The sequence below is a fragment of the Puma concolor genome, chromosome A3 (genome assembly GCF_028749965.1).
Source record: "Puma concolor isolate L17-30 chromosome A3, mPumCon1.1.hap2, whole genome shotgun sequence".
Taxonomy (NCBI): Eukaryota; Metazoa; Chordata; class Mammalia; order Carnivora; family Felidae; genus Puma; species Puma concolor.
In genome coordinates, this window is record NC_141669.1 from 21,124,626 (window position 1) to 21,140,459 (window position 15,834).

Below are 15,834 nucleotides of genomic sequence, written 5' to 3' on the forward strand. Positions count from 1 at the left end.
ACATTCAAATGCACCTGAAGACTCATTAAACCAATGATTCTCAAAGTGAAGTACTGGACCAGTAGCATTAACATCGCCTGGGAAATGTTCGAACTGCAAATTCTCAGGCCCGCCCCAAACTCACATCTACTGAATGAGAGACTGGGGGCAGGGTCCAGATCTGTGCTCAAGAAGTCTTCCAGGTGATTCTGATTCATGCTGAAGTTGAGAACCTCCTTCTTAAGCTAACAATTGGTCCTTCCAAACTGAACTGCTGTGGGAGAGAACAGTTTAACCATAGAACTTAGTTTTGCTCCCCCTACCCTCACCTTAATTGTAAGATATAACTAATAATATCTAATAATATAACTAATATAATAACAGCAATACTGATTGCTGGCTATGCACTGTTTTAATACATTTGCCATTATTCCTTACATTTAATCCATCGCTCTGTGAACTAGCCAGTCTTATCTAGATGAGGAAAAAAGACATCAGCAGGTTAAAAGTGGTAGCTCAGGGTCAGTTAGTGAATGGCAGTGGGATTCTATCACAGTTGGCCTGTTTCCGAAGCCTGCCTACCCTCCATTATGTAATACACACATCATTTACATGTTCCATAAACTTACCAATCCAAAAGTTACTTTTCACCCCTCAACTGTTTTTTAACTGATGTCTAAAGCATTTAAAAAGGCAGGTCCTTATTCAGACTCAGTACTTCTGAGCAAAAGGAATTAGCTTATATGACATATAATTTATACACAAAATGTACAGACTTTAAAGCGTTCCTATTGATGGGTTTTCACAACTGCATATACACTCGTGTAATTACCCTAAGCAAAATGTATTTACATCACTCAAGAAAGTTGTGCCAAAGGTGACCAACTTGTCCCGGACTGCCGGGACTTTCTTGGTTGGAGCACTGGAGGTCCTACGTCCCAGGAAAGCCAACAGATGGATGGTGACCCTACCTATGCCCCTTTGACCTTAATTTTATATAGCAAAGGAGAAGCAGGTGGCAGAAGCTATCCAAGATACCTGGAGGCCAGGACTGCAAAGCATGGTGCTTGTTCCACTCCACTGGGAAGATGGGAAGTTAGCATCGAAGATTCTCCTTTATGGACTTTATTCATTTATTTTTTTTTAAATGTTTACTTATCTATTTTTGAGAGAGAGAGAGAGACAGAGAGCACAAGCAGGGGATTGGCAAAGAGAGAGGTGAAGAGAGAATCCCAAGCAGGCTCTGTGCTGACAGAGGGCTTGAACTCACGAACTGTGAGATCATGACCTGAGCCAAAACCGGGAATCAGATGCTCAACCGACTGAGCCACCAGGGCGCCCCTCCTTTATGGACTTTCAATGTTGCAGAGGTGCTCAGAGTGATATGACATGGCCAGACTGTCCATCTACCTTTATACTGTTTTTGTGTCTCCCCTCAGTGTCACACTATCAGCTGCCACTTCTCCCTATGACCTTCTCCTGCCATCCCTGAACGTGCCTCTATCAGGTCCTACATCACTTCCGATCTGCTGTGTGCTAGGAAATGAGATTACCTTGCATTAGCAAACTATTAGAATAGGAATAAACAGACTTTTGTGTTTTCACTACAAGGACTTTGTGTTAACAAATCCAGCTGCTTAAAGGTCCTTTATATTTCCTGCTTACTTTTGGCTGACTCTGGCTAGCTGAGGCTAATGCTATCCTCCAGAGAGGTGAGGTGTTTTATTTCTCCTTGGGTGATTTCACTTTCCTAGTGTTACTCCGGTAGACAGAAGCCCAAAGATGAATCTCTAAGCATCATTCCAAATGCTCACTGAAAGTGCTTCTACCCTTTCATGTCCTGGTGGGAGGTCTGAGTGAACCCACAGGTGGACACATCTCAACACACCTCCTGATTTTCCATACCTGGATATGGAGTTAGAACCAAACAGGTCTCAGTCACCGGTATCTGCTCTGTAGCTTATGTGAGATTTTGGAGTATTCCCTCTTATTTTGGGGTCTATCTTTATTTTTAAAAGTTTTTTTAAAATTTTTTAAAGATATTATTTAAGTGATCTCTACACCCAATATGGGGCTCAAATTCACAACCCCAAGATCATGAGTCGCACATCACAAGCTCTACAGACTGAGCCAACCAGGTGCCCCGTGGGCCTATGTTTAAATACCTTATTACAGGGAACCTGGGTGGCTCAGTCAGTTAAACATCTGACTTTGGCTCAGGTCGTGATCTCACAGTTCGAGGCTGCTTGGGATTCTGTCTCCCTCTCTCTCTCAAAAATAAATAGACATTTATTTAAAAAAAATTTTTTTTAATGTTTATTCATTTTTGAGAGACACAGAGAATCAGACTGCGAATGGGGGAAGGGCAGAGGGAGAGGGAGACCTAGAATCCGAAGCAGAATCCAGGCTCTGAGCTGTCAGCACAGAGCCTGATGTGCGGCTCGAACTCACCAACTGTGAGATCATGACCTGAGCCAATGTCAGACACCCAAGTGACTGAGCCACCCAGGCGCCCCCAAAATAAATAGACGTTAAAAAAAAAAAAACCTATTATAATAAAGGTAGGTTTCATTATTCTTTTATGTTTATTTTTGAATGAGAGTAAGCGGGGTAGGGGCAGAGAGAGAGAGGGAGACAGAGAATCCCAGGTAGGCTTTGTGCTGTCAGCGCAGAGCCCAATGTGGGACTCAAACCCACCCACAAACCATGAGATTGTGACCTGAGCTGAGATCAAGAGTTGGATGCTTCACTGACTCAGCCACCCAAGCGCCCCAAAGAAGGTAGGTTTTATAGTCTGAACCTAAAAAATCACAGCCGTTAGGGATGCAAATCACCTGTGAAAGTACACTTTCACTGTGCTTCCCTTACGCCAGCATCTCACAGTGGTCATGGGATGAGCTGCTCTGTGCCCAGTTTTTGGGGAGACCCCACCACCCCTCTACTTCACAGTCCACACCAGTCCCTTCTCATGCTCTAAGTCTTCCTCAGGGAGCCTGTGGTGGGGAAACATTTCAGGGTTTTCCCTCTGTTCAGAATTTACCTTCTCAGGTCTTTTGCTGACAGAGGCAATTTGACTGATGGGGAGAGCAGACGTGTTACTGGCAAAGACACAGTGATCCGGAACCACCTGCAAAGGAAAAGCATTTAAGAACGTGTCACGTAGGCCTGAGAGATGACTGCAGTCCAATGCAAAGCTAAAGGTGACAGCTGGGTCCAGCCCCGCTCTCCCCCAGAACCACTCAGACAGTGGATACTATTTGCCCAGGGCTTCTGAGATGGGGAGTGTGTCAGCCTTGTTCTCTTTCCCATTCAGCTGTCTTCTAGCTCTGGCCCGGCATCCTAACCTGGAGACTATACCTCGGCAGTTAGGTAAATGAGACAGCTCAGATAAACACTGACAAGATGGCTTTGAATCAAATCTCATTCGTTTCAAGATCTGGCATGGGTGCCAATTCCTCTTCTTGTCTGGATCTGCACTCAAGTCTGAAAGCTCATGATACCCCTACTGTTCACTTTGATAAGAACAAGCCATACCGTGCGTGCTTAGCTCATTTTACGGTGTTATTAGAAAACGGTGCACCACGGTAATTAATCTACGGCACGTGAATACTATTAACTATTAGCTTTATCAACCTGGAGAATAGTCTTTAATACAGACTGTGTCAGCATTCTGTCCATGATCGCAAGTTATTCATGTTTTTATTCAGCTGCTTATATAAAAACATGGACAGCGCATCTGTCAAACTTGTGCAAACTGGGACAGGCAAAATTTTAACATCAGAGATGGGAATCAGGTTCAAGACACATTCAACACACTGAAAAGGTGAGTATAAAATATTGTAACCTGGCAAAATACTGCATTAAGATTTCTTTAAAAAGAAAAAAGGGAAAACTCTAGAGAGGCCCCTGGTGGACGAAGCCTGGCTTAGCGGTCAGCTTGTGATGAGGCCCCCATGATCTCAGTTAATCAGCAGTGAGTTGACAGCAGAGTGTAAGTGCAAGGAGCTAATGGACTCTCCGGGGGCATGTCTTGGCGGTGAGGCGTTTCATGCTGGTGGTGAAACTCTCTATGAAGAGCAAACAAGTGTCTCCAAAGGCGGTTGGCAACAACCCCCCCCCCCTCATTCCGGCGTCTCTCCTCCCATCCAGAGGTGGAGACTGCTTCCTCCCTCGAGTCTCGTGACTTGCTTTTACCAACGGAAAGCAGCAGTGAGGCGCTGAGCTCCAGGCCAGGCCCTGAGAAGCCCCCACCGCTTCTGCTTTTGCTCGCTCGGCAGCCAGAGGCACCGCTGTACAGGCTCGTTCACAGTCTGCACTTCTCTTGATCTGATCCCTCCTCCCTCTCTTCTCCTTGGCCACTAGTTTCCCAACCGCTAAAACTAACAAACCTTTCTCCATGCCGGCACTCCCAAACCCAGACACTCCGGAAGCAAATGCCATCACCCAGTCACCCGGCAGACGCTCTTCTCTCCATGTTGCCTGTGTCTGCTTCTGCCGGTCCTGAGGGTCTACCTGCCACTGCCTCGGCAGGTGCCCCCGGAGCCGTGGGAACGCCACCTACACACGTGAGCTGACAGGCCACCCGGCACAGACGGAACATAAATCTACCCGGCTCTTCGAACTTTTCCCCTCAGCTAATCGACATCACACTTTGTCAAAAGGAAAGATTTTGCAACGTATGGATTTCAAAGTGGAAGCTGTCCCCAAAAGAGCTGCTTGTCTTTAGTTTCTAAACCCCCCTTAGGTTCAGTCTATCACACAGCAGCGACCGTCCTCACACAGAAGGGCGTCGTGAGGGTACAGCCACTACTCAAGACACCCAGAGTACTGCCACGTCTGTGCCATTTCATTTGCACAATTTATTAGCCCACATTCTAGTGATGTAACTATAGGCTGGTCAAGACCCCGGTTCTATCTTGTGTCCGGATTATTGTCATTTCTTCTCTGGGCCTTTTCTTTATACCACCCACTATAACACTTGTTTTATTTATGGGAGGTAGAGCATTTGGGGTCAAAACCAAAGCAGCATTTCCACAAAGTGAGCATCTGAAACCTGCCAGGGGAAAAAATTTCTCCCCTACCTCCTTTGTGGACTAGACCTGAAGAAGTATAGTTACGGCTTGTAGCCAACCAAAAACGTCAAGAAAGCTGGCTATACTCCTTGAGGTTATCTGTAGGTCTGGGTGACTGAACTCCCACGGAATGCTAATGAACCCTGTGCTTAGGTTAATAAACTACTTGATTTTCTTCCCTCAGGACTCAGATTTGACTTTTGTAACTACGTAGTGTGCACGAATTGACATAAAAACTGATGTTTGGAAATGAACAGCCCTATAAAGAGAACCATGAGTTTCTGTTTAAAAAAACAAAACAAAAAACAGCCCGTGTCCTCCACTCACTGGGATTCAAGTACAACAGGCCTCTTACTTACCGCTTCTACTTCCTTTAACACTCTGTGTTTAAGATTAAGATCCTCAAAAACAGCTTCAATCACCATGTCGGCCTTTTCAAAACCCTGGTAATCAAGCTGTCCAGTCAAGTTGCTGAAAATGGAGTCCCTTTCAAATGATGTCAGAGCTTTCTTCTTCACTTTATCATTCAATCTAGAAGAAACACAGTCCTAGTCAGAGGGGAAGAATAGGAAACTTAACATCTACTGAGCGTCCATGAGCCAGACGGGACACTATGTGTTTTCAACCAATACTGTGAGGCCCTTCTTTTACCCCCATTTTGACAAAGAAGAGTTCCTCAAACAGGCTCAAAGGGATTCACGGGCAAATGGCTAGGCACTAGGGGGCCAAAGACAGGCCGGCCCCCAAATCCACATTCTTTCTCCTAGAAGATGCCTCTAAATGCAGAACTTACATAAACTCTGTTACTCCTGAAACAGTTAAATTTGTCCAGAAGAGTAAACGCAAACACTAGAGTGGCAAAACAAAGGAGCAGCTCTAGTAACTCTCTAACAGAGGGAACACCCCACACGTGTCCTAGACCACATGGACTTCTACCTGATTACACATCATTTTGTTATTCTATAATTAGAACCTTCTGGAAAAGAGACCAAGCATGACTTCTTATATTCTTTCTTATTTATTTATAAGTTTATTTATTTATTTTGAGAGAAGAAGAGAGTGCATAAGCAGGGGAGAAGGGCAGAGAGAGAGAGAGAGGGAGAGAGAATCCAAAGCAGGCTCTGTGCTGTCAGCATGGAGACTGAGGCAGGGCTCAAACTCACAGTGAGATCACGATCTGAGCTGAAATCGAGACTCAGATGCTTAACTAAGCCACTCAGGCACCCCTATTTCTTTCATTCTTAAATCCACTTCCCAGTTAGCATGTGGTAGCACATTGTATTGATTACATAAAATATTAACTCAAGGCTTCTTATTTCCCATAGGGAGTTAAAAATGATTTCTGCGATTTAGACATTTAACTGATTACTTTTCACTGCCAAGAAAAACAGGCTCTCTTAGGTTTTAATCTGACCACACTTTCAGAATAACTGCCTAGAGTTTTCCTCTGAATGAAGAACGGAGCTGAATCACATTCGCTAATTTCCTTAACCAAAAGAAAAATTAAAGCCACAGGGTAAGTTCAGACAAGTATTCAATCAAATTTCTTGGTTTCTGACAACCGTGTCAGCAGTCAGCAAACAAAATGCTCATCGGAGTTCAAAACATCATGAGTTGCTCTAATTCTAATGCCTAATCTTGAAACTGTCTCCAAGAGAGGCTAGGAAACACGTGTATGCCCAGTCAGCAGTATGGTGAGGGGCACTTGCCAGAGGCTGACGTTTCTGAAGCACAGAGGGAAACCTGGGGCACCTAACTCCAAGAGAGACAGAGTGGCACCTGTTCTCGAGCAGCAATTTCTCATTTCAGTGACCGTAGGAGATGGTGTTTGGGGATGCTTACACGCTAGTCTCAGGGCAACACTGTTATCTAGCTAGCACATGCCAATTTGGGGGGGCGGTGCTCAGAATCGTTTACTCCAACTCCTTGCTATCTTACAATAATCTGCCAAAATGATTAAACCTGCCATGTCTTGGGTAGCACAGTAGTAGCAGCAGAAGAGAGTCTCTGCAAAAAAGAGGTCAAGCATGATTAAGCTACATAACGCATTGAAGAAAAAAGCTCATTCAACTACAAGTCACGTGTAGGGCAGTCCAAGTGCAGCAAGCTTATTCATTACACTGGAGCGGAGAACTGAGCTGAAACCAGTTCCTAGTTTGGCCAAGCTGCTGCTCTGCTTTTCCCCCTCTGCAAAACAGGGAGCGGGGACCAGGGGAGGAGGAGGAGGATGTGGGCAGGAGGGAGAATAATATTCACCTTTTATTAATTCAAAGGTAAGATGGAGACACATTCTGTAAAGACTCAGACATTGTGCAACCGAATCTGTTACCTGCTTCTCCACAGTAACACAGCCAAGAAATATAAGGTACACGAGTTTTGATCCCAGCCCCAACCTTCAATTTGCAGTTATGACACATTTCCTCACATCCTCTTCTTCCACAGAGTCATGCTGTTTCAATGTTCCATGACAATACAGCAGTGAAATGGAAACTATCAAAATTCACAAACACGAGGATTTCTAGTCTTGATACCAAAGCATAAAATAAATGGCATTTAAAAATATCTGATAGTTTTCTCTCCTGCATTCAGACATTACAGATTCCAGTGATGTTCATGGTTTATAATATGTACAACAATATGAAGGGAAAGGAATCACGGTTTCTAAAAATCAAAGGAAACAGCTTAACTACTGAGCATCCAGTACTCACCACGTTCAGGAAAAAGGAACCTGTAATGGCAAAAAACAAACAGCATTCTGCTGACAGAAGCAGAGAGCTGGCTCACCCTTTGAACACTTGTTGCTGTCCTCGGTCCAGCCCGGCTAGTGTAGCATCTTTAAGGATGGTCTTTATGCCCTTATCCACAGACACCTGGGCGATGCCGGCCCCCATCAGCCCTGCACCAAGAATGGCTAGGTGCCTAGAAGGAAAGCATAAATGACTCTTGGTAAACTGATCACTTCAGTAAAAGTGGGAGACTGCCTAAGTTATAATCCAGTCCACCAACTAAGGTGGGCACAACGATAAGGTATTTTAAAACAATTTTTATCTATAAAAATATGCCTTTAATAAGTGACTGATTTTCAGAGTTAAATGCAAAAATCCATTAGGTCTACAAGAGTTGGCCTACACAAGAAGACAGAACTATATTGATCTTCAATCATACCTTAAGATCACTGAGAACAAAACAACCTGGTTTATTCTGAAGTCAACATGAGTATTTCTGTTTTCCAAACAAAAGCCAATTTGCAGTGATGTGTCCAAAGACATACCATTTCTTCCATTTAACTTGTTAGTGATTTTACCATTTTCCAGTAAGTTTTCATTTCTCCTGAAATTTGTGCCAATTTTACTCCTTATATGGATTAGATCAAAATTCTCTTGGATGGCTTCTTTGCTTTTAGACCTAACCCCGCTATCCCCCAATACCTCCATATATCCACATTATTTTTGTCCTCTCAATTACATTGTAAGCATTTCATGGGCCAGAGATCATACCTGATTACTCTTTTTAAATTTTTAAAAAAATGTTTAATTTATTCTTTTTTTTTTTTTTTAATTTTTTTTTTCAACGTTTATTTATTTTTGGGACAGAGAGAGACAGAGCATGAACGGGGGAGGGGCAGAGAGAGAGGGAGACACAGAATCGGAAACAGGCTCCAGGCTCTGAGCCATCAGCCCAGAGCCTGACGCGGGGCTCGAACTCACGGACCGCGAGATCGTGACCTGGCTGAAGTCGGACGCTTAACCGACTGCGCCACCCAGGCGCCCCAATGTTTTATTTATTCTTGAGACAGAGAGAGACAGAGCGTGAGCAGGGGAGGGGCAGAGAGAGAGCGAAACACAGAATCCAAAGCAGGCTCCAGGCTCTGAGCTGTCAGCACAGAGCCCGACGCGGGGCTCCAACTCACAAACTGTGAGATCATGACCTGAGCCGAAGACGGACGCTTAACTGACTGAGCCACCCAGGCACCCCTCTTTTTAGTTTTCCATAGTTCCAGAGCAATATGCCATACTCCCAGAGCAAATAAAAAATTTTTTCCAGAACAATTTCCTTCAAAAAAGAAGCCTAAATTTACAGCACTATGTAGACATAAATTAGAGTTGTAATACAGGTTAAAGTTTCATTCCTAACAATTCTGATTATAATGTTCAGAAATCATATTTATGACCCAAAAAAGGAAACCTAATTTCAAGTCCTGGAAGCAACTTTCAAATGTAACTTTGTAGTAATACACTTACATGGTTAATGTTAAGTAACTGGAGAACAATGAGAAAACAGGATAGAGACATACACATACATATAAAGAACAGACTGAGGGGCGCCTGGGTGGCTCACTTGGTTAAACATCTGACTCTTGATTTCAGCTCAGGTCATGATTTCACATTTCATGATCGAGCCCTGCACGGGGCTCTGTGCTGACAACGCAGAGCCTGCTTGGGATTTTCCTTCTCTCTCTGCCCCTCCCCACTTATGCTCAGTCTGTCTCTCTCTCTCTCTCTCTCAAAAAAAAAAAAAAAAAAAACCCCAAAAAACAAAAAACAGGGACTGAAAAGATTGATACATTTATTGTGTGAAAACTAAAAATTTGTTAGACAAATGACCTCAAAAAATTAAGATAAACATAGGATAGGAGGAAATCTGCAACATATAGCAGCAAAGAATTACAACTTGGGAAATGAAGAACATGCATATTATCAATTAAAAAAAGACAACCCAGGGGTACCTGGCTGGCTTACTCAGTGGAGTGTGTGACTTTTGATCTCACGGTCATGAGTTTGAGCCCCAAGTTGGCCACGGAGATTACTTAAAAAAAAACAAAAAAGGACGGGATGCCCGAGTGTCTCAGTTAAGCATGACTCTTGATTTTGGCTCAGGTCATGATCTCATGGTTTGTGGGTTTGAGCCCTGCATTGGGCTCTGCATTGACAGCATCGAGCCTGCTTGGGATTCTCTCTCTCCAGCCCCCTCTCAAAATAAATATACTTAAAAAAAACAAAACACAGAACAAAACGGACAACCCAGTAAAATGGGCAAGGGCTTATATAAAGCAATTCACTAAAGAAAAAAACTCAAACTGCCAAACTCAAACTGGGAAATGCAAATTAAAATGGGATATTCTTCCCCTACCAGATTAGCAAAAAGTTTAAAAGCATCAGTGAAGATGTACAAAAACTGCTTTTTTCACTGCATGGCTGATGGAAGTATGCTTTGCCCTACTTTGGAGGGCAAATTTCTTACAGCTAAAAATCACATACTCTATGACCCAATGATTCTACATCTCATTCTGTACTCTAGTGAAACTTATGCACACGATGACAGGCTGTGATGAACAGTTGTGCAATGTTTGTAATAATGAAAAACTGGAAACAGCCATCAATCCAGCAGTAAAAGATTAAGAGGAAGGAGTTAATTGATATGTACCAATATACATAGTCTCCAAGTCATACCACTGAATACAAAGAGCAAGTTACAGGCTTTATACCGAAGGGTCCCTTTTATATTACAACATTCAAACCATAAACACAAAACAGTATCAGTTAATATTTAATCTCATTTAAAACAGTTTTCTTAAAGAGAATAAGAATGCATTCTCTGCATAAAGAAATGAATTTATAAAAAGAGAAAACAGATAAGGAACTCAAGTCACTATCCAAGGAGAGGGAAGAGCCCAGAGAGACAGAAGTGGAGGAAGCAGAGGTGTTACAACTGGGAAAGCAGGAAAAAGGATCCCCTTTCTTCAGTTCTTCGAGGTTCTTTATTCAATTCTGTTCAACCTATTCTGCCCTGAGTACCCTATAGTGAATTCCCAATTAAATCCTCATTTCTAAGATGATATTACCTTTTTCCTCAATTGATTTCCCAAGTTAGATCAACTCTTATATCATCCTATTTTTCTGCCCATTTAGTTCTAAGTTTTTGAATGTCTTAAAAAAATTTTTGTTTTAATGTTTGTTTTTGAGACAGAGAGAGACACAGCATGAGCAGGGGAAGGGGCAGAGAGAGAGGGAGACACAGAATCTGAAGCAGGTTCCAGGCTCTGAGCTGTCAGCACAGGGTTTGATGCGGGGCTCGAACTTACGAACTGTGAGATCGTGACCTGAGCCGAAGTCAGACGCTTAACCTACTAAGCTATCCAGGCGTCCCTAAGTTTTTGTATTTCTGAGCCAAGGTGATTTTTTCTTATCTGCAAATACTTATTTAAGGATATTTAATTCAAGTTTGGAAGTGTTGTGTTACAGTTTTCTTCTGTATTATGGTTGTTTTTTGTATTTTGATTCTCATTTTTTTATTTCTTCTTATAGATGAGATTCATGTGGATGTTGCCTGTCTTTTTTGTGTATTTGGTATAACAACACCTTTCCAGATGGTATATGCTATCTACATATGACAGTAAAAAATATATGCAGACAGGGGTCTGCATATATGAATCATACTCATATATGAGTTTGGAGTGGCTCATTAGGTTTCTTTCTTTTCTTTTTTTTATTAAAAATTTTTTAATTCGGGGCGCCTGGGTGGCGCAGTCGGTTAAGCGTCCGACTTCAGCCAGGTCACGATCTCGCGGTCCGTGAGTTCCAGCCCCGCGTCAGGCTCGGGGCTGATGGCTCAGAGCCTGGAGCCTGTTTCCGATTCTGTGTCTCCCTCTCTCTCTGCCCCTCCCCCGTTCATGCTCTGTCTCTCTCTGTCCCAAAAATAAATAAACGTTGAAAAAAAAAATAAAAAAAAAAAAATTTTTTTTTAATTCATTTTTGAGAGACAGAGAGAGACAGAACGTTGAGCAGGGGCGGAGCAGAGAGAGGAGACACAGAATCTGAAGCAGGCTCCAGGCTCTGAACTGGCAGCACAGAGCCTAACACGGGGTTTGAACTCACTGACCACAAGAGCATGACCTGAGCCGAAGTCAGACGCTTAACCGACTGAACCATCTAGGCACCCATTTATTTTTTATTTTTTTAATGTTTATTTTTGAGAGAGACAGAACGTGAGCAGGGGAGGGGCAGAGAGAGAGAGAGAGAGGGAGACACAGAATCTGAAGCAGGTTCCAGGCTCTGAGCTGTCAGCCCAGAGCCTGACACGGGGCTCGAACTCACAAACCACGAGATCATGACCTGAGCCAAAGTTGGACACTTACCGACTGAGTCACCCAGGCACCCCAGACTAGAGGCCTGTTTCATGCACTGTAGGGTGTTTAGTAGCATCCCTGACCTCTGGCTCATTAGATGCCAGTAGCAGCTGTGACAACCAAAAATGTTTCCAGACATCTTCAAATGATGCTGCGGGGGGGGGGGGGGGGGGGGGCAACAATGCCCAGGATGGAAACCACTGAGCTAGAAGGTGAGTTTAGGAGCATTATTAAATTTTGTTTTTTAAATGTTTATTTATTTTAGAAAGAGAGAGACAGAGGCAGAGAGACAGAGCGCAAGCAGGGAAGGGGCAGAGAGAGAGAGAGGGAGACACAGAATCTGAAACAGGCTCTGGGCTCTGACCCGTCAGCACAGAGCCCAATGCCGGGCTCAAACCCACAAACTGTGAGATCATGACCTGCGCTGAAGTCGGATACTTAACCAACTGAGCCACCCAGACACTCCGGAGCATTATTAAATTTAAAATGCTGAAGAGCTATTGGGCAGTGTAGCATTGAAAGGCTTTCTGAAAAGAAGAGACATGAAACAGGCAAGTAGAATCTTTAATGTTTAGGCTGTAAGCTAGAGGAAGGAAAAGCCTTTAATAATCTGAACGAGTTTTTATTTTTTTTAATGAGAAAGTATGAGTTCCCAGAGATGGTATCTCAAGTCACAGGGAGAGACAAGACCATTAAACAGTGCAGAGTGTGTTTGCTTTGGGAACAGGGGATGTAAACCAGACTTCCAGGGGACATCAACAGTGAGACAAGAAAGCCTCTATAGAAGCCCTTTTGTGGGGGGGCGGGGCGGGGGGCGCCTGGAGAAAACTCAGCCCAGGCAGCACTTTGAAAGTCAAAAAGTTCTTAATAGGAAAAGGGATCTAATGTGCTCAGGACAGAGGAGGCATAGGGAAGACCGAAGGTATAAATCTAGCTCTGTAGAGAAACCTACAAGGTCGCCCTAGGTGGCATTTAACTTACTTCACGTCCTTCTGTGGAGTTCCAAATTTATTCTTCTTACACAGGACCTGACCATGATAAAGTCCCATCAAGGCCTTTGATTCTTTGGTCATTGCAAGCTCTCCAAATTTCTGAAAAGTAAAGGAGAACAAGAAAAGGTGGAACTTCACAGTCTCAGTGACGGGGGTTCCTTCGGTCAGGTTTGTCTGCAGAGCAGAGGTAACACACGTGAAGCCCTGGGTGCTCTGGGGTGCGGTGGGGCCTTCTCACCTGCAGCACTTTCCGACAACTGTTTTGAAGACGCTATGGATACATCGGAACTCTCAGACTATGTACACCAGAGGTGGCAGTAACCAACCTTTTTTTTTTTTTTTTTTAATTTTTTTTAACGTTTTATTTATTTTTGAGACAGAGACAGAGCATGAACGGGGGAGGGGCAGAGAGAGAGGGAGACACAGAATCGGAAGCAGGCTCCAGGCTCTGAGCCACCAGCCCAGAGCCCGACGCGGGGCTCGAACTCACGGACTGCGAGATCGTGACCTGAGCTGAAGTCGGCCGCTTAACCGACTGAGCCACCCAGGCGCCCCAGTAACCAACCTTTTTCACGGAACTGGAGTGTCAGGGCCCAAACAGACCTGCACAGTCATCTCAACCAACCTTCTCATTTTAAAGGCTGGAAAGAGGAGGCCCGGACAAATTAAGCGACCACAACACCTAAAGTGACAGAAATCGAACTCACACCCAGGCAGTAGGACTCCCAACTCTGGTCCACCCCACGTGACACCTGCCACTTTGAAAAGTGCCCTAATACTTATGGAGAGCAAATCTCAGCATGAGATTTAGAGTCAGGGTTTGACAGAACCGGGTTTGAATCCTGACCCTGCCATTTTCCAGTTGTGAAGCTTTCTTTATCCTTAAACGGGAAAAACAACACTTATTTTACAGTATTGCTGGAATTAAATGAGACCGCTAGTAAAGTGACTAGGGTCTCAATGTCAGCTATTATCATCATCATCATCAATATTACTAGAATTAACTGGTATGGTCACAGATAGCATTTCAAAGGAGGAATCCCCCTAATAAAGTTGTTCTCATGTCCTAATATAACATGAAACAATAGAACATAAAACAATGTTCTACTAATTTTTTTTTAATTACAAAATTTTTTTTTTAACTACAAAATTTTTTTTTAACATTCATTTTTTGATAGACACAGAGCGTGAGTGGGGGAAGGGCAGAGAGAGAGGGAGACACAGAATCTGAAGCACGCTCCGGGCTCTGAACTGATAGCACAGAGCCTGATGTGGGGCTTGAACTCACGGACGGTGAGATCATGACCTGAGCTGAAATCGGATGCCTAACTGACTGAGCCACCCAGGCGCCCCTAATAATGTGGAGTTTATTCAATAAACCAGTGATATTCAAAGTGCAGGTAGAGATCCATCGGTTGTCATAAATTTAGTGGGCCGTGGTAAGTAGAACAGATAGGACATACTGCATACAACGTACGTGGTGAGGACAACAATTGATCCGTGAAACCTATGCTTCAATTTTTCTGTACATATGTATACATGTACCTGGATCGGAGACAAAAGTCTAAATCAGAGTGGACTGTAATAAGCGACCCAGTACAATACATGTTTTCTCTTGAACTAGTCCCAAGCTCTTCAGATACCTTTTGTCTTATTATCATAGAGCAATCCATTCTTCAAGGACTGCTTAAAACTTAAAAAACAACCTACACCACTTAAATCTGCAGTATCACCAACTTGTTGGAAAAGTGGAAGAGGTAAGCCTGGTTCATATGCCCCTCTGTCTTCTTCTGGTGGGTATGTGACAATTCCTTCCATTTTCTAATTCACCAAGAGAGGCTGGCCTTCAAAGTCTTACCTCAAGGCCCTAACAAGTAAGAAACACAATTTTCTATCGATGTATTCATTTTATCACAACAAAACCAGCTCAACTCAGAACAAAAACATCTAAGTGATTCATTTTGAAAGGGTTAGAACTCTGGCTCTGCTCTCCCTAGTTAAACCCTCATTACTGAAAGGAAGTTCGAACAGCTGGGACCACCAAGGTGTTCTTTAATATCTACTCACTCATTGAGATTAATCAATCGTAATCAGTGATAACCACTGGAAGAAAAAAATTTGGGGTAGGCTTTGGGCACTTTTTCTTTTTTCAGCTTTATAGATCAGAGTTTTAGATCTTGGCTTTCCTGTATCTAGTAATAAAAAGTTGAAAGGAAATAACTTTACCTGAGATTCAGAGACATAGCCAGCGTCATTCCCTTGCTCAATTCCAGTCTTTACCGCCTAAAAAATACATAAAGCACCTGTTCATTGTTGCGATGGGTAGGCAAGATGTCCAATAATGCTGAATAAAATTGCTAGTTTGTTAGTATTCAAAGAGTTGGTCAAAAGTCTGGAACTGGAGTAAGAAAGCCAGGAGGACTGAGCGGCTGCTTAAGACTGACTTTATTGTCCATCTCTGAGGCCTTGCATAAAATCCAAGGAAATGAAACAGAAGGGAATAAATAAAAGTCAGAGTAGGAAAGGAAGACAGAGTTTCCACAGCTCAAACTCTACCTCCTTATCCACCTCTAGACCTGTTATCTTGTCAGAGAGAGAGAGACAGAGAGAGAGAGCGAGTGAGAGAGCTGCCATCAGCTCTGTCCATTTCTTGGATTTGGAGCGC

The 15,834-nt window shown here is 43.4% G+C and overlaps 1 protein-coding gene across 1 annotated transcript in view; it reads right to left on the bottom strand.

Annotated features, from left to right (window-relative positions):
- HADHA (hydroxyacyl-CoA dehydrogenase trifunctional multienzyme complex subunit alpha) overlaps positions 1-15,834 on the bottom strand; it is a 49,667-nt gene that overhangs the window by 4,172 nt on the left and 29,661 nt on the right. The window contains exons 10-14 of the mRNA XM_025927125.2: positions 15,396-15,452; positions 13,159-13,268; positions 7,836-7,970; positions 5,411-5,582; positions 3,020-3,106 (exon numbers count right to left, since the gene is read on the bottom strand). Coding sequence (XP_025782910.2) covers positions 3,020-3,106; positions 5,411-5,582; positions 7,836-7,970; positions 13,159-13,268; positions 15,396-15,452 — 561 coding nt within the window. The remainder of the gene's footprint in view (positions 1-3,019; positions 3,107-5,410; positions 5,583-7,835; positions 7,971-13,158; positions 13,269-15,395; positions 15,453-15,834) is intronic.